This window comes from Eubalaena glacialis, chromosome 1 (genome assembly GCF_028564815.1).
Source record: "Eubalaena glacialis isolate mEubGla1 chromosome 1, mEubGla1.1.hap2.+ XY, whole genome shotgun sequence".
In the NCBI taxonomy this organism is placed as follows: Eukaryota; Metazoa; Chordata; class Mammalia; order Artiodactyla; family Balaenidae; genus Eubalaena; species Eubalaena glacialis.
In genome coordinates, this window is record NC_083716.1 from 173,437,075 (window position 1) to 173,454,001 (window position 16,927).

Sequence of the window (16,927 nt, forward strand, 5' to 3'; positions counted from 1 at the left end):
GAACTAATTCTAGGCAAAATAGTAAAGTCTGAAAATGTTAGGCTCTATCCCATCTGTTTCTGTAAATTTTGTCCAAAGACATAACATTTTCCCCCTACTGTCTTCTTAAAACCTCTGCTTCCTAGTTGGGCATTATAGGTGATCACTCACACAACATGTAATATCTGGCTCAAATTGATATTCGTTTCTGAAGTGGTATGTGTATAAAAATAGAACTAAAGATTTTTATCTGATAAAGAAGTAGACAGACAAGTAACTAAGAAGATGGAGAGGGCGATGGAGAGGCACAGAGAGAGAGAGAGATAAAGGAAGAGAAAGAAAGGGAGGGATGCTGAAATCATATTAATCCCACTTTGCAAGACGCTGTAAGTGCTACTGAAAATAGTGAACCAGGTTCTTAACCTGGGTGCAGTGATGAAGGGTCCATAGCTTTTGTTAGATTTTTCAAGGGCCTAAGGCCCAAAAGTATTAAAAACTATTGTTTTGTAGTGACATGATAGGCAACTGTGTTGGTAACCATTTCTACTTTCATATTGAAAAAAATATAATGTATACTTTTACCATAGGATTATAATTTTCTCAGTAGGGTAGGTGGATTGTATGATATATGTTTTAGACTTCAATATGACTTGTTAGTGTGGGAGAAGGGAAAGAAGAAAGTCAAGAGTGCAATCTCTAATGACGTCTCAAGACAACCTGAATATTTTATTTTGAAGCCTTTATAAGATACTGTTGACTTTCTGAAGTTATTATTTCCCTCCATATTTGTGATAAACCAGGAGTTTTTAGAGATCCATTTGGTATGGCAGATTTTTTCTTACTGTCCATCCTCTATTTGTGGCATAGCATTTGATTGCTATGGATTTATGTAATCAATGTAAACAGTGGAAGTTGATGCTAACAGATGGGAAACAGTCACTTTTCATATAGCTGCCATATGTAAACTATGCTCTTCTGTGGCATAATTCACCTTTGAACTTTGAGAAACACTGTGTGCAATTTAATAACTTATTTCTCTCCAGCCCTTCTATTGGCTCTAATTGAGGGGAGTACTTGTAGTTAAAATAAAAACTCTTACTAAGAGTGGTACGTATACATAATTTCTACTTTATTTCTTATTGCCAAGCATTTCTTATCTGGCTTCTTTTTGAGGTAATGATAACCAGCAGGTCAGAAATTCTGTAACTGTTATGTCCTTATAGCTAATTCAAAGTCCCTTGTGAAAGGAGAGAAAGGAGACATGAAAGAAATTGGATAGTGTAGGAGAAGTTTAAAAAATACTCGTATTGGGGACTTCCCTGGTGGTCCAGTGGTTAAGACTCCACACTCCCAATGTACAGGGCCTGGGTTTGATCCGTGGTCAGGGATACTGTGTGCTGCAACTAAGACCTGGCACAGCCAAATAAATAAATAAATATTAAAATAATAATAATAATAATACTCATATGGAAACAATAAAAGAAAAGAATAATGAAGTTGATAACAGGATGAAAAAACATGGGTATAGGAAAAGAAGAAATAAGTTCTGCTGTGGGAGCAGATCAGTACTCTTAGCTGTGTTTCTGTAAATAATGAATAAGATCATATAACATAAGATAGTGTTTAAAGATTATAGACATTTTATAGATGTTTATAGATGTTATTGAGAAGATCATTCTTTAGCTGAAAATAAAGTTAAATGTATACTTATTAGTCAGGGAATGTAAAAAATATATGGGTACAAAATAATAATTTTAGTTAGCTTTAAACCCTTGGGAGATAAAAAGATGAAACTAGTAATGGTTAAATGATAAAGTTGGTATTCTATTAATAATCATAGAAATCCAGCTTAAGCCAGCTTAAGCAAAAAAAAAGGATTAAATTATATAAATGATATCAATGAGTAGCTTTAGGTACAGCTAGATCCAAAGGCTCAAAACATGTTATCAGGGCCAAGTATTACTCCACATCTCCAGGTTCCTCCAATATGCTGATAAGATGCCCACCATGGCTCCAAACTTACATTCAATATTTTTTAGCAACCTCAATCGAAAATGCACCTCTTTCCGAACAATTGTACAAGAAATTGGTGACTGTCAATGGACCATGCAGGGTCTCCTACCCATTTTCAAACCAGTCTCTACGGCCAGAGGCATGGAATACACTCATTGACTAGACCTGGGCCATGGTCTTGCCTGGGGAGCAGTTCTTGGAGATAATCGGCGTACTGTCAACAGAAAAAGGACAAATGGGTATTCGACAAACAGAAACAAGTGCTCACTAGAGTGAGGTTGTAAAAATAGACTAGTAATAAACAGGAAATGATTCGTTGTGCTCAATGGTACTATGTTTGAGAATCAAAGTAAACTGAATGATGGCAATGACATTGTAGCCATCTAGAAAATTGTCAAATGGTTGTGACCAGATACTTAGTGAAGACCAGATTTTTGTAAATGTGGTACTCTTTAGATTTCTTGAGACAGAAGAGTGAAAATCAGGGAATGAATCATACAGTTCTTTCAGCTTGATTTGTTTAAATTATTCATGAGGACCGTTATAAAATATGCAAAGGGAAGGAGAGAAGTTGCTCCTTGTACTATAATTAAACAGACCTACTAGCAAGATTGGTTTTATTTTCCTCGGTGGTGAGATCTGCATCTGGGTGTGGGCACTAGTGAACTCTTACTGGTGTAGTTTTGGCTTCAAAGGATCAAAACATAGTTGTGTACTTAATTGCTTTCCACTGGATTGTTAAATAAGAATAGTTTCTAGAGAAGGGTCTAGCAAAGATTTCAGTTCTAGGTGCCAGAAATGAGACAAAACAGTCTTCGGGGGGGTACTTCTGACTATCTGAAGTCATGGGTAAAGTAGAAGAAAATGGTAGAAAATGAGAGCTCAGAAGATGAAAATGAAGGAAGGGAGGAAAAGGGAGAGCAGAACAAAAGACCTGAACCTAGTAGAAAGTGCCAGAATCCCACCAGCAGTTGCCACAGGAGCCCTTGCTTCCACCTGTCCAGTGCCTTACCTTTGGTGAGTCAACAGCTATGAAATGAAGAGTCCAGGCTCATATTGTTCAGGACACCAGCACTTAATTCTGTTCATCTGTTTTTTGTTTGTTTCCTTTCTTGTTATTGATAGTCTTTATTGAGCATCCGTGGCTCCCTTTTCTCTCCAAGACGCAACAGTAGGGCGAGCCTTTTCAGCTTCAGAGGTCGAGCCAAGGACATTGGCTCTGAGAATGACTTTGCCGATGACGAGCACAGCACCTTCGAAGACAATGACAGCAGAAGAGACTCTCTGTTTGTGCCGCACAGACACGGGGAGCGGCGCCCCAGCAACGTCAGCCAGGCCAGCCGCGCCTCCAGGGTGCTCCCCGTTCTGCCCATGAACGGGAAGATGCACAGTTCTGTGGATTGCAACGGCGTGGTCTCCCTGGTCGGGGGCCCTTCTGCCCTCACGTCTCCCGCTGGACAGCTCCTGCCAGAGGTGAGGCCAGTGAAACCTGCAGCTGTTGGGGAGGGAGCTGTGGCTGGTTGCAGGCAGGAATGGGTTTCGATTTCCACACGTGTGAATTTTACTGAGTCTAACGTTCAAAGGCCAGGGGTCAGTTCATTCAAGTTATGAACTTATTTTGTCAAATTGTTCAATTCAGACTTTTCTCAAATGAGTTAAAAACGTAGGTTGGGTCTCATAGACTATAATTAGAAGTATTCCTTCATCATTATTACTACAGAATGAAACTTGCCAAAAAGTATAGCAACAATTTATCATGCATTATGATTAGTTAATATAAGCAAAGTAAATGCAAGAAATGATATAAATACTTATCTTAAGGATCTTGTTATCTCTGTTCCTTTAAAAGAAGAACTTGATACTTCCACTTGAAGTAGATAGTATTACTAAATACATCTAAATCCTGCAATGCAACATTTTTCCTCTTGGCAGGTCAGAGTGCTGTAACATTTTTAGCACCCAGTCAAATGACCATTGTACATCTGTGTGGTAAAGAAGCCACTCGAAGTACCTGGTAAAGTCATGTGTTGTAATTGTTAGGGCAGATTTCAATTTTTATATTACCGTCATGAATTTTTTAATAAACATAGTGGCCCTAAATCATGCATATGAAAAAGGGTTTCAACTAAATACCAGATACTTACAGGGATATATTATTGACATTTCCTTTGTAAAACATAGGTGCTTTTTAACTTCGTTATTAAATAAGATTTCATTTGCCAATATAAAAATATTCTAGCAATGTCATTGGTTATACTTTATAGCTTACAGAATCATATTAAAATCTTCTCTGTATTTTTTTTTTTTACACAATTCTACTCATTATAGTTGGACGAGCTCTTTAAGCTACATTAAAATCATATGGAGTCAGCTTTCAGTCACCTAATAGAGGAGATTCTTACCTTGGATTATAGACATAGCCACTGATCTTCTTCACTTTTTTCACATAGCCTCTCCCCACCACTTTCTCCCAGAGAAATGTCCAGGTATCCTGGAGTCAGATCAAATCATGAAAAAAGTAGAACTTTGTTGTGAAAGAAACTGGAAGAATGCAAAGGGAATGTCAACTTCTCTTAAAAAATAATCATGGCTAACTATGTACCAGACACTGTCCAGAACACTTTACATGCATTAATTCATTTAGTCCTCACAACAGACCTTTATCGTAGTTACTAATATCCTCATTTTATAAGGAGGAAACTGAGGCCTGTGCATGGTGGAGCTAGGGTTTGACCCCAGGTATGCTGACTACTGAACCTACCTTCTATCCGTATTGCAATATTACCTCCCATTAATTTTCTTAAATGGAAAAGAAGACATGGCCAAGGAAACAAAAACTTTCATTTTAACCCAGTGTATCTCAAAATATATTTCATCCTCACACTACTTACATCAGAATTCCCTGGGATACTTTTCAAAGTGGAAATTCCTCATTTCCCCCTCCCTCCACCCCTGGCAACTGCCATTCTACTCTCTGCTTCTCTGAGTTTGATGACCGCAGGGTCCAAAATTTCATTTATGCAAGATAAATAAATTCTGGATATGTTACTATATAGTATAGGACCTAGAGCTAACAATACTGAATTGTAAATTTAAAATTTGCTACGAAGGTAGATCTTATGTTAAGAGTTCTTACCCCAAATAGCAACAACAACAATAATAAAAGGAGTGGAAGGAAACTTTAGAAGGTGATGGAAATGTTTATGACCTGACGGTGGTGATGGTTCATGGGTGTATATTGATCCCCAAACTCATCAAGTTGCGTACCTGAAATATATACAGCTTTTTACATGTCGATAATACCTCAATAAAGTGGTTTAAAGAAAGAAATGTAGATTTCTGGGCCCAGTCTTACTCAGACCAAAAGGCCGAGGAGAGCAAGATCAGGAATTTCTTCTTCCTTGACAAGTATCTCACATGGTTCTTACACATAATAAAGTATGAGTACCACTGATCTTGATAAAGGTTAATTGAACAAACAAAAATAAATCCACAACTTCTTTGCATAAATACAAAGAGAATGTCAGTCTGTCAGAAGATATTTAGCATTTATCAGTAATTACCACAAAACTCCTGTCATATCAGAGAGGGTGGGATAAATCTCTAAAGGCAAATTGGGGCAGTTTGAAACAAAGCCTAGTGTGATCTATATTTCCTGCTGCCTTGTGTCCGTCCTTCAGTGCTGCAGTCAGGTGTGAGGCAGGGCACTGCAACATGAGCTGCAACATATGGTGCCACATGAGCTGAAAGTGCAGGCCAAAAAAGGGGCTTTGCAAGACTGCAGAGAGGGAAAGAGAACAGAAAATAAAGAGCTGCAAACAAATGCCACCCTCCAAAGCACACAGTATCCTGCAGTTTACACATAAATTCAACTGAAGCAATTTAACTTAAGAAAGAATTTCCTTGGTAATATCATTAGAGATTTTGGAATCTAGCACTAAAAATTAGACAGATATAGGATTACACATATAATTTTATATAGAGCAGAAGGGACTAGATGACCTTTAAGCGACCCTATTTTTTTTCTTTCTTTCTTTCCTTCTTTCTTTCTTTCTTTCTTTCTTTCTTTCTTTCTTTCTTTCTTTCTTTCTTTCTTTCTTTCTTTCTTTCAGCATCTTTATTGGAGTATAATTGTTTACAATGGTGTGTTAGTTACTGATTTATAACAAAGTGAATCAGCTATACATACACATATATCCCCATATCTCTTCCCTCTTGCATCTCCCTCCCTCCCACCCCTCTAGGTGGTCACAAAGCACCGAGCTGATCTCCCTGTGCTATGTGGCTGCTTCCCACTAGCTATCTATTTTACATTTGGTAATGTATATATGTCCATGCCACTCTCTCACTTTGTTCCAGCTTACCCTTCCCCCTCCCCATATCCTCAAGTAGGTCTGTGTGTTTATTCCCATCTTGCCCCTAGGTTCTTCATGACCTTTTTTTTTTTTTTTTTTTTAGATTCCATATATATGTGTTAGCATACAGTATTTGTTTTTCTCTTTCTGACTTACTTCACTCTGTATGACAGACTCTAGGTCCATCCACCTCACTACAAATAACTCAGTTTCGTTTCTTTTTATGGCTGAGTAATATTCCATTGTATATATGGGCCACATCTTCTTTACCCATTCATCTGTCAGAGGACACTTAGGTTGCTTCCATGTCCTGGCTATTGTAAATAGAGCTGCAGTGAACATTGTGGTACATGACTCTTTTTTTTTTTTAAATTAATCAATTATTTATTTATTTATTTTTGGCTGTGTTGGGTCTTTGTTTCTGTGCGAGGGCTTTCTCTAGTTGCGGCAAGCAGGGGCCACTCTTCATTGCGGTGCGCGGGCCTCTCACTATCGTGGCCTCTCTTGTTGCGGAGCCCAGGCTCCAGACGTGCAGGCTCAGTAGTTGTGGCTCACGGGCCTAGTTGCTCCACGGGATGTGGGATCTTCCCAGACCAGGGCTCGAACCTGTGTCCCCTGCATTGGCAGGCAGATTCTCAACCACTGCGCCACCAGGGAAGCCCCACATGACTCTTTTTGAATTATGGTTTTTTCAGGGTATATGCCCAGTAGTGGGATTGCTGGGTTGTATGATAGTTCTATTTTTAGTTGTTTAAGGAACCTCCATACGGTTCTCCATAGTGGCTCTGTCAATTTACATTCCCACCAACAGTGCAAGAGGGTTCCTCTTTCTCCACACCCTCTCCAGCATTTATTGTTTCTAGATTTTTTGATGATGGCCATTCTGACCGGTGTGAGATGATATCTCTTTGTAGTTTTGATTTGCATTTCTCTAATGATTAATGATGTTGAGCATTCTTTCATGTGTTTGTTGGCAATCTGTATATCTTCGTTGGAGAAATGTCTATTTAGGTCTTCTGCCCATTTTTGGATTGGGTTGTTTGTTTTTTTTGATATTGAGCTGCATGAGCTGCTTGTAAATTTTGGAGATTAATCCTTTGTCAGTTGCTTCATTTGCAAATATTTTCTCCCATTCTGAGGGTTGTCTTTTCGTCTTGTTTATGGTTTCCTTTGCTGTGCAAAAACTTTCATTAGGTCCCATTTGTTTATTTTTGTTTGTATTTCCATTTCTCTACGAGGTGGGTCAAAAAGGATCTTGCTGTGATTTACGTCATAGAGTGTTCTGCCTATGTTTTCCTCTAAGAGTTTGATAGTGTCTGGCCTAACATTCAGGTCTTTAATCCATTTTGAGTTTATTTTTGTGTATGGTGTTAGGGAGTGTTCTAATTTCGTACTTTTACATGTACCTGTCCAGTTTTCCCAGCACCACTTATTGAAGAGGCTGTCTTTTCTCCACTGTATATCCTTGCCTCCTTTATCAAAGATAAGGTGAACATATGTGCGTGGGTTTATCTCTGAGCTTTCTATCCTGTTCCATTGATCTATATTTCTGTTTTTATGCCAGTGCCGTACTGTCTTGATCACTGTAGCTTTGTAGTATAGTCTGATTCCTATAAGTCAGGGAACCTGATTCCTCCAGCTCCGTTTTTCTTTCTCAAGGTTGCTTTGGTTATTCGGGGTCTTTTGTGTTTCCATACAAATTGTGAAATTTTTTGTTCTAGTTCTGTGAAAAATGCCAGTGGTAGTTTGATAGGGATTGCATTGAATCTGTAGATTGCTTTGGGTAGTATAGTCATTTTCACAATGTTGATTCTTCCAATCCAAGAACATGGTATTTCTCTCCATCTATTTGTATCATCTTTAATTGCTTTCATCAGTGTCTTATAATTTTCTGCATACAGGTCTTTTGTCTCCTAAGGTAGGTTTATTCCTAGATAGTTTATTCTTTTTGTTGCAATGGTAAATGGGAGTGTTTTCTTAATTTCAATTTCAGATTTTTCATCATTAGTATACAGGAATGAGAGATTTCTGTGCATTAATTTTGTATCCTGCTACTTTACCAAATTCATAAGTGACCCTATTTTTTCCTTCCAACTTTGCCTTTCTCTGACAAGGCAAAATATTTTAAATTCTGAGAGACAACTTTTTGATTTAAAGAGCTTTAGTTTCAGAGAGGGGTTATTTCTTTTCTCATTAATTTTACTTTTCTTTCACAGTAAAATTAATTTTAGAGTGACCTAAATGAATGTTTATTCCCATTAATGACAATCCTATCAATTGAGTGGAAAGTCTGCTTTTGAATATGTATGCATTAGAGGCATGGAGGTTAATAAAGTAATGTTAATTATTCATAGCACAATAAAGTAGATGAACAGGACTCATATTACTATTTTAGAAATAAGGAAAATCCTCAGAGAACTAAAGGTGACTTCTTATTTATTATTAGCACTGAGACCCACATTAGGAATGCTTGAGTTTTGCCCTTTTTTCCTGTGACCATTAAATTCATTGTTTGAGCTCCTGACGTAGGAATAAATTTCTGCCCATATTGAAATCCTGGTGAGTTTATTTTGGAATAGAAACATATCAAGTCATTACAACATTGCTAAGACTCAAAGACCCCCCCCCCAATTTGATGTTTTGCCTTAAATTAGAGTTTCAATGCCAAGGATGGGTTGTGTTGTAAGTGTAAGACAAAGTTATAGATAGTTCTAAAAATTAGTTTTATTATTAAGGATGTTGGGAAATGTTACCTGTCTATAATGAACAGAAGCATTTTAAAGTGGAATTCTCATTTTAGGAGAACATATTAGGGAAGCCTTTAAAGTTCTTTTCATACATTAAACCACATGAATACATATAAATAAAGATTTAATAGCTCAACCTGTGAGTAACTCAAGGAGTGATATGCTTCAGTTTGAAGTCCTAGATAGGACTGGCTGAAATGCTAAAAGGTTATCCATCCTGTAATAGGCATGATCCCTCCAGCCCAAAGCTCCAAGATGGAGGAATTAGAAAAGTCCATCTTGATCACAAACCCAGGCATCCCTGAAAGCTGAGAATATGATGGGCTTTTAAACACTTCCCAAGAATGATGATTCCAGCAATGTCTTAATGAGCTGTTTACATCTGAGAAAGCATGGTGAATACTTAGTTAAGTAACACCTATTACAGGAACACTTTGGATTTTGCTACCTTTAAAAATAATAGTTATTTCATATGAAATTTTTTTTAGGGCACGACTACTGAAACGGAAATAAGAAAGAGACGGTCCAGTTCTTATCATGTTTCCATGGATCTGTTGGAAGATCCTACAGCAAAGCAAAGAGCAATGAGTATGGCTAGTATTTTGACCAACACCATGGAAGGTATGTCAAAAGTCTTACAGCACAATTACTTGGCGGTGCTCTGGTAATGATGAAAAAAACTCTCATAAATTCCAAGAAAATTCTTCCTGACTTGACACCAAATCATCATTATGTCTTTTACTAAATAAAAGTAAAATCCATGTACAACACATGGATTCTATTGTCTCATACAGATTTTTACATTTAGCCTCCAGGAATCTACTGCAAATTCGAGGTATACTTGGAATACCACTTTGGTAGATTAAGTTCTAAGTTGTTGAAACTTGTTATGTGCATGACATAAAAAGGAATGTAATGATAAATGTTTATTTTTATGGTGATGCTAACCCATTTAAATTGTATTAACTGCTTGAGACTCAAGCTATAAACTCTTTTGATTTAACCAGATGTATAAATGAAAAAATGAGAATTAGGGTTTGATAATAACCTCTTTGAAGCAAAGTTTTCAAAATTTTGTAAAACCACTTTTGTCTCTCTCTGATCAGATATTACAATATCTCAGCTTTCTCTTTAGTTGCAGATTATACGTGAGTAGTGAATATACTGTTTAGAGATCTGGATCTTATAATTCCAAAATAAAGACTTTGAGGACAGCTTGATTTGCGATCAATCATTGGCTCTGTGTGTTAGCTTGGGACTCTACACTTGTTTCTTCATCAGTAAAGTGTGGATAATGACGTTTAGATTAAGGTTATTGTAAAGATTAAATAAGGCCTCATATATAAAGCACCTATGTATGTAGAAGCACCTGGCATGTAGAAGACAGTCAATAAATATTATTATTGGTTGTTTTATTGTTGTTTTGTTAATTCACATGTTTGTGCCTTTCCATACTGTAAGTGAATTCAGACATCAACTATCAACTTCAGCTACTTGGAAAATACTTTCATATAAAATATATTCTATCCTCCTCCCTTGCTGTCCTTTCCCCTTCTCTCCTTTTCTCTTTTATAGCCCCTCCCTTTTCTTCCCCTCCGAAGTGTGTGTGTGTGTGTGTGTTTGTGTGTGTGTGTAGATGTGTCACAGGAAAAAGAAAGATGGAGAATGAAGGAGAGAGCGCGAACATGCGCTCATGCCTTTCTTCCTGTTAGTTATAGTTTCTCTTGATACTGGATAGATTCTTGCAATAATTATTTTCCAGTCTGAATGCAAAGATCCCATGATACTAATATCAGTACCAAAAGCCTAAAAGTCACAGCCAGGAAAATCTCACAATGTAGATGGTCTTACATATCACAGCCATGTCAGTTACTGCAGGACCCAATTTTCATAATGTCCTAATGCAATATCAGAAATCTTTTCACTGATTTCTATGGAATATTAAACTCAGTACGTTCTTCCCCAACCTCGCCTGCGTTAGCTTGCACTCCCTCTTCCCCCCCAGCTGCCAGTAGCTTGCTCCTCCCTGTCCCTCCAGGTAAATCTTTTGAAGATTCTCTGGTCTTCTGCTCCTTGCCATAGCAAAACCACTGAGAGGAAGCTGCCAGTGGTTCTGCTACCGATGTCAGCAGCATGTCTGCTCCCTAAAGCAAGAAGTAGAGAAGGAGACAGGGTAAGTCTAAATTAACAGTCCTACTTTGAACTTCTGATAGCATTAAGTTTGGGCTAACTTAAGAAATTACTTAAAAAACATCAACCCACCACCACAAGATTGGACTTGTCCACTAATTAAGATATGGAGTTAAAAATGAGTGCACCCACATCGCCCTCCATGTAAGTGTGTCTCATGGACTTGCTTATAATGAAAAGGATGTCCTAGAGATAAGTGTAACTTAGGAAGCAGGAGACTGAGTGTTTGGTTTTAATATCTGCAGAGCTTTTAACTTTATATATATGTGAGGAAAAATGGCTGAGTTTTCATTCTGTTTTTCATTGGTTGTATAGAATGCAAAGCCTACTTTTCTTTATTCAGTTATATCTAAACATTTTGAATCTGGCATTAATCAAGGCTTGTCGTTAGCAGTACATAGCGTATACATGCAACCAGAGCTGTCTTTAATATAGTCCTTTTTTGTTCCTAACAGTGGAAAAAAACACAAATAACAGTGGAAAGGTGTCTTAGGTTGACATAATCTGTTTATTTGGAGATCCTTCCTTCTAAGTCTAATCATGGTTTAGTTCACCTTTCCTTTTTGGAACCAGGCTTGTTGATCCAGGCTGGCAACTTTTGTTTTCCTTCTTTTGAACTACAGCTAAGTCTTCATTGTCCAGGCAATGAATGAATGCCCCTTACTTAATGACACTGTAAGAGATAAGGAAAAATGAATTGTTTGCTTTTCAAGTTTTTTAAATGCAAAAACCATATGGAAATGTTTCCAGGTCAAATCCTTGGGAAGGTGGTGGGAGGGTGAGGTACAAGCACTGAGGAATTGAGGGGAGCCAGCAAAAGATCTAAACTGGGCTGTAAATGATTTTCAGTGTGGATAACCCACCCAGGAATAATGGAGACGTGGCTGTAGTTCTCCCTGAGTGCTTTGTTTTTTTTTCAAAGTGTGATATTCTTTTTTTTTTTTTTTTTTTTAGCATGAATAATTGAATGATTTTATTTTAGAATTTAACAACTCTGCTCCACTTTTTCCTGGTGTCAAGACGAGCAACACTGGCTGCATTTTGTCTTTTGAACTTTTCTCTGATTTACTTTTTTCCACACAGTTTCTATTTGCTTCTCTTTATCTGCTAAATTACAAGTAACATTTAAAAAAATACTTATTCTGACTGTACATAGGCAAAGAGCTTTTTCAGTTCTCTTTTGTTATTTACTGTAAGTAGTAAAGCCTTTTTACCTTCAGTATAAATATGGGTTTATTTAGGAGTCTTAAAAGCTTCTACAAAACAGTGCATAATAACTATATTTATATTTTTCTTCTGATTTACAATGCAACTATTGTTTACTGTTTACAAAATTACATTTAAGAGAAAAGGAAATAAACTGGGTACTTGAAGAATTTCAGTATATAAAGAGACAATTGAAGAATCTACCTCTCATGGAATTCTGTTAAAAATAATAAGGAAATTAATTTACTTTAGGGAAGTAGTAAACTTTATAGTATTAGTAGTGAATGTTTATCAGCAAAGCAAAAATCACTACCTATGGTCATGTTTGTCCATTGCATAAACTCTCTTGAAAAGTTTAATTCTTAGTAAACTGTACCAGGTTTGGAGGGATATTGCAGTTGCCACAGTAGTAATACTAAAGTGACCAACCAGAGTCATGCTATGGATGAACAAAGAATCTTTTCCTTTATTTTAGTGCTAATCGGTGATGGGCTCACATTTGGCAGAGCAGGTAACAGAGTGTGCAGCAATGATATTGGCAGAAAACAACAACTTCTGAATTCTTTTCTCACTCAAGAGTTGATTAAGAGAGAAATATACCAAAGGAAAAGAGCAGATAATTTCCCACTTCCTAATTATCCCAAATTCTTTGCCAATATTTACTAAGTTTCAGTATTTTGAGTATCACCTTATAGATCTGTGCATTTCTGTCTTTTCTCTCCTATTATTTAGTTGAAATTCTTTTTGAAATCATTGTATTTTTTTTAAATAAATGTATTTTTATATGAAATCTTATATCATAGGTTTGGTGTGATAGTTATACATTTTAATATATTAAAATAAATGCATACCATTAAAATTTATGAATTCTACGTATGTTCTACCTAAGCTCCTCTTGTATTTTACCAGTAGTACATAAGTCCCATTTTGTGAAACAGTGCAGTTCTCAGTTTCCTAGGTTTGATATTTCCTCTTCTTTTGTGCCATCTAGTTAAATTAAGAAATACTGCTGAGTTTAATATACAGGCCTATATCTAATTAGGCTTAACTAGAAACTTTTTAACTAAGACTGGTGACACTGACAAAACTATCTCATTAAAATACACAAAGAACATATCTAATCCAAGAAACTGAGATTCAGCATGACTGATAAAGGTTTTAAAGACATCTCCTGAGAGGTGTTCTTTGATAATATATGTCTTGCTCTATCTGGAACATAGATGAGCTTTAAGTATACTTAACACAAGTCCTACGCATTCATTTCTGATAGCCTTAAAGATAATTATCAGACTGTTTAATATTGTAGATAGAATCTTGGAAACCATGTTTAACCAAGATACATTTGGAAAGTTTACTAGCCTTTCTGTGCCCACACTTTTTATGACAGCTAATCCATTGTAAGTGCTTTCCTGCTCAACCATCAGATTAACCTATAATGCCTTTTAACAACTTTAGATTTTTTAAAAATCACTTTCAGTTTAAACCAAAGGCTGCTTAATAGGAAGGAAGCAGTTTTCATAAGTATTCTAACCTTTTTCTTCCAGAACTTGAAGAATCCAGACAGAAATGCCCACCCTGCTGGTATAAATTTGCTAACATGTGTTTGATTTGGGGCTGCTGTAAGCCATGGTTAAAGGTGAAACATGTCGTCAACTTGGTTGTGATGGACCCTTTTGTTGACCTGGCCATCACCATCTGCATTGTCTTAAATACCCTCTTCATGGCCATGGAGCACTATCCCATGACGGAGCAGTTTAGCAGTGTGCTGTCAGTCGGGAACCTGGTAAGGCTCACTGAGCGTTACTCTACCCATTGAAAGAGTTCATGATTGCCTTAATGAATTTCACATATCACTCTCAAATTAAATATGAATTAATTGGTCGTATATACCTGGACAGCAAAAGTTCAGCATCACTTTTTTATAACAAAAATATATTGCTACAGTTTAGCAGTGGAAAAGATTCAAAGATTTTATGTATAGTTTGATTTAGAATTAAATATAAATTGCCCATTCATTACAAAGATTATTATGAATTATGGAGGATATTGATTTATGGTAAAATCCTGATGTGTTTCTCAGGCATTTAGAATAGATTCTTTCAGACATGTCTACATTTGCCAAACAAATTATAAAATATGCCAAGTCAGGTAATTTTGAAATATCATCTGTTCATAACTGAAGATGGATTTTTAAGAGAGGAAACATCATAGAGGTTATTATTTCTGTTTGAATTTGTCCTATAAATTTAAGAATTTATAAATGATTAATTTTTCATACATTTTTACTTAAAATTTTGTATTAACATTCATGGACATGGTAGAATGATAGAATTGAAAGTAAAATGGTCTTTTACAGAGAAACAAAATGAATAAATTCAGGCAACAAAAATATATTAATATCAATATGAGGCTTATTAAGTTCTCATGAACCTCCCAACTTGATAAATGAACATATAAACAGGTTCTATATGATAGTAAATGATATATTCTGAAGTATAATACACAATATTTTTAGGCTCTGAAGTAACCACTATTTTTTTATTATAATCCAGATAGGTCTTAACTGATAAAGTTAACATATATATGCTGACCACTTATTTTGTACCAGGCATTGTATTAAATGGTTTATGTAAAATCCCTCTCTCTAGGTTCCCACAAAGTCAGTCCTTAGGTAGATACTATGAATGTCTGCATTTTTACAGTGGGAGAAACTATACCCATGAGAAATTCACGGAGCAATGGAAGCTCTGAATACTATATCAGAGACTCTAAAAGATATTTCGGAGACTATTTTAAGCTGTGGCCAAAAATCACAAAACTTTAGGAAAGAACAATAACATTACCTAGTCCAAATTTTTTCACATATGTAGGAATCACTTCAACATTATCTATAAAAAGTGAGCAAGGGATCAAAGAAGCTTTATGGAGGTGGATATTAGGAAACAACTCAAATGGGCTTAAACAAAAATAAAGATAATTCATTACTTCAAGTAACTAAAGTCCATTTGGGCATAGATTCACGTTTTAATCTGGCTAGATTCAGGTTCTCAGTCAATGTCATTGGGAGTTAGCTTCTTGCCAACTTTTTCCCAGTATGTTTTTTCATCTCTGGCTGGGTATTCTATTGATGTCAACGGTCTACCAACTTTTATCCTGACACAGCTCTTTAAGCAGAAGGATTGTGCCTCCTAACTAGTGGTTCTAACAAAAGCCCAAGAATTGAATATCATTGGCCTGGTTGGAGTTACATGACCATTTCTAAGTCAGTCAGTTAATATGATTCTAGGGTTAGAAAGCCCTATTTGGCCAAACCAGAACCATGTCTTATCACTGGAGACAGAGTAAATGAATACAATTATGAAGAAGAAAATTAGGTCTACCATTATCATAAGAAGAGAGAGTGGATGCTGGAAAGACATAAACAACAAATGGACAGTTCAAAATAGGACTTGTCTTATGTGTTAAGGAAGATAATGAAATAGTAGAAAATATATGGACAGGATTCACATTCTTCTCAAGTACATATGGAATATTCCCCAGCATAAGAGATAGGTAGGTCATAAAACAAGCCTCATTAAACTTAAAAAGATTGAAATCAAAGTACTTTTTCTCACAAAAATAGAATGAAATTAGAAATCAATAAACAGGAATTTGGAAAATTTATAAATATATGGAAATTAAAAGCATACTTGTAAATAACCGATAGGTTAAAAAAGAAATCACAAGAAAAATTAGAAAATACTTTGAGATGAATGAAAACGAAAACACACCAAACTGAAATAGTGCCTAGAGGGAAATTTATGCTGTAAATGCCTATAGTAAAAAAATAATACCTCAAATCCATAATCTATATTTTCATCTTAAGAAACTAGAAAAAAGAAGAGCAAACTAAATCTTAAACTAGCAGAAGAAAGGAAATAATATAGAATAGAATGGAAATGAATGAAATAGAGAATAGGAAAACATCAGAAAAAAATCAACAAACCCAAAAGTTGATTTTTTGAAAAGAGCAATAGAAATGACAAATTTTTAGCTATACTTACCAAGAAAAAAGAGAGAAGATTCAAATTACTAAAAGCAGGAATGAAGAGGGGACATCACTATTGATCTTACAGAAATAGAAAGGCGTATACAGAGTACTTTAAATAATTGTATGCCAACAAATTAGATAACCTAGAGGAAATGGACAAATTCCTAGAAAGTAACAAACCACTGAAACTGACTCAAGAAGAAATAGAAAATACGAAAAAACTTATAACAAGTAAAAATTGAATTAGTAATCAAAAAATGTTCCCACAAAGGAAAGCCTAGGCCCAGATAATTTCTTTGGTGAATTCTACCAAATATTTAAAGAATTAACACCAATCCTTCACAAATTGTTTCCAAAAAAAAAAGGAATAGAAGGAAATACTTCCCAAGGGTTTGGAATTTAAAGCT

The 16,927-nt window shown here is 35.8% G+C and overlaps 1 protein-coding gene across 12 annotated transcripts in view; it reads left to right on the forward strand.

Moving 5' to 3' along the window:
* Positions 1-16,927, forward strand: part of LOC133098249 (sodium channel protein type 2 subunit alpha) — an 89,079-nt gene that overhangs the window by 22,405 nt on the left and 49,747 nt on the right. For 6 of the 12 annotated variants that reach the window (XM_061201026.1, XM_061201066.1, XM_061201051.1 and 3 more), the window contains exons 11-13: positions 3,118-3,465; positions 9,583-9,715; positions 14,035-14,273. In XM_061201026.1, coding sequence (XP_061057009.1) covers positions 3,118-3,465; positions 9,583-9,715; positions 14,035-14,273 — 720 coding nt within the window. Of the gene's footprint in view, positions 1-3,117; positions 3,505-7,652; positions 7,662-9,582; positions 9,716-14,034; positions 14,274-16,927 lie in introns of all 12 variants that reach the window. The other 6 variants (XM_061201080.1, XM_061201073.1, XM_061201001.1 and 3 more) reach the window with 5 other exon arrangements.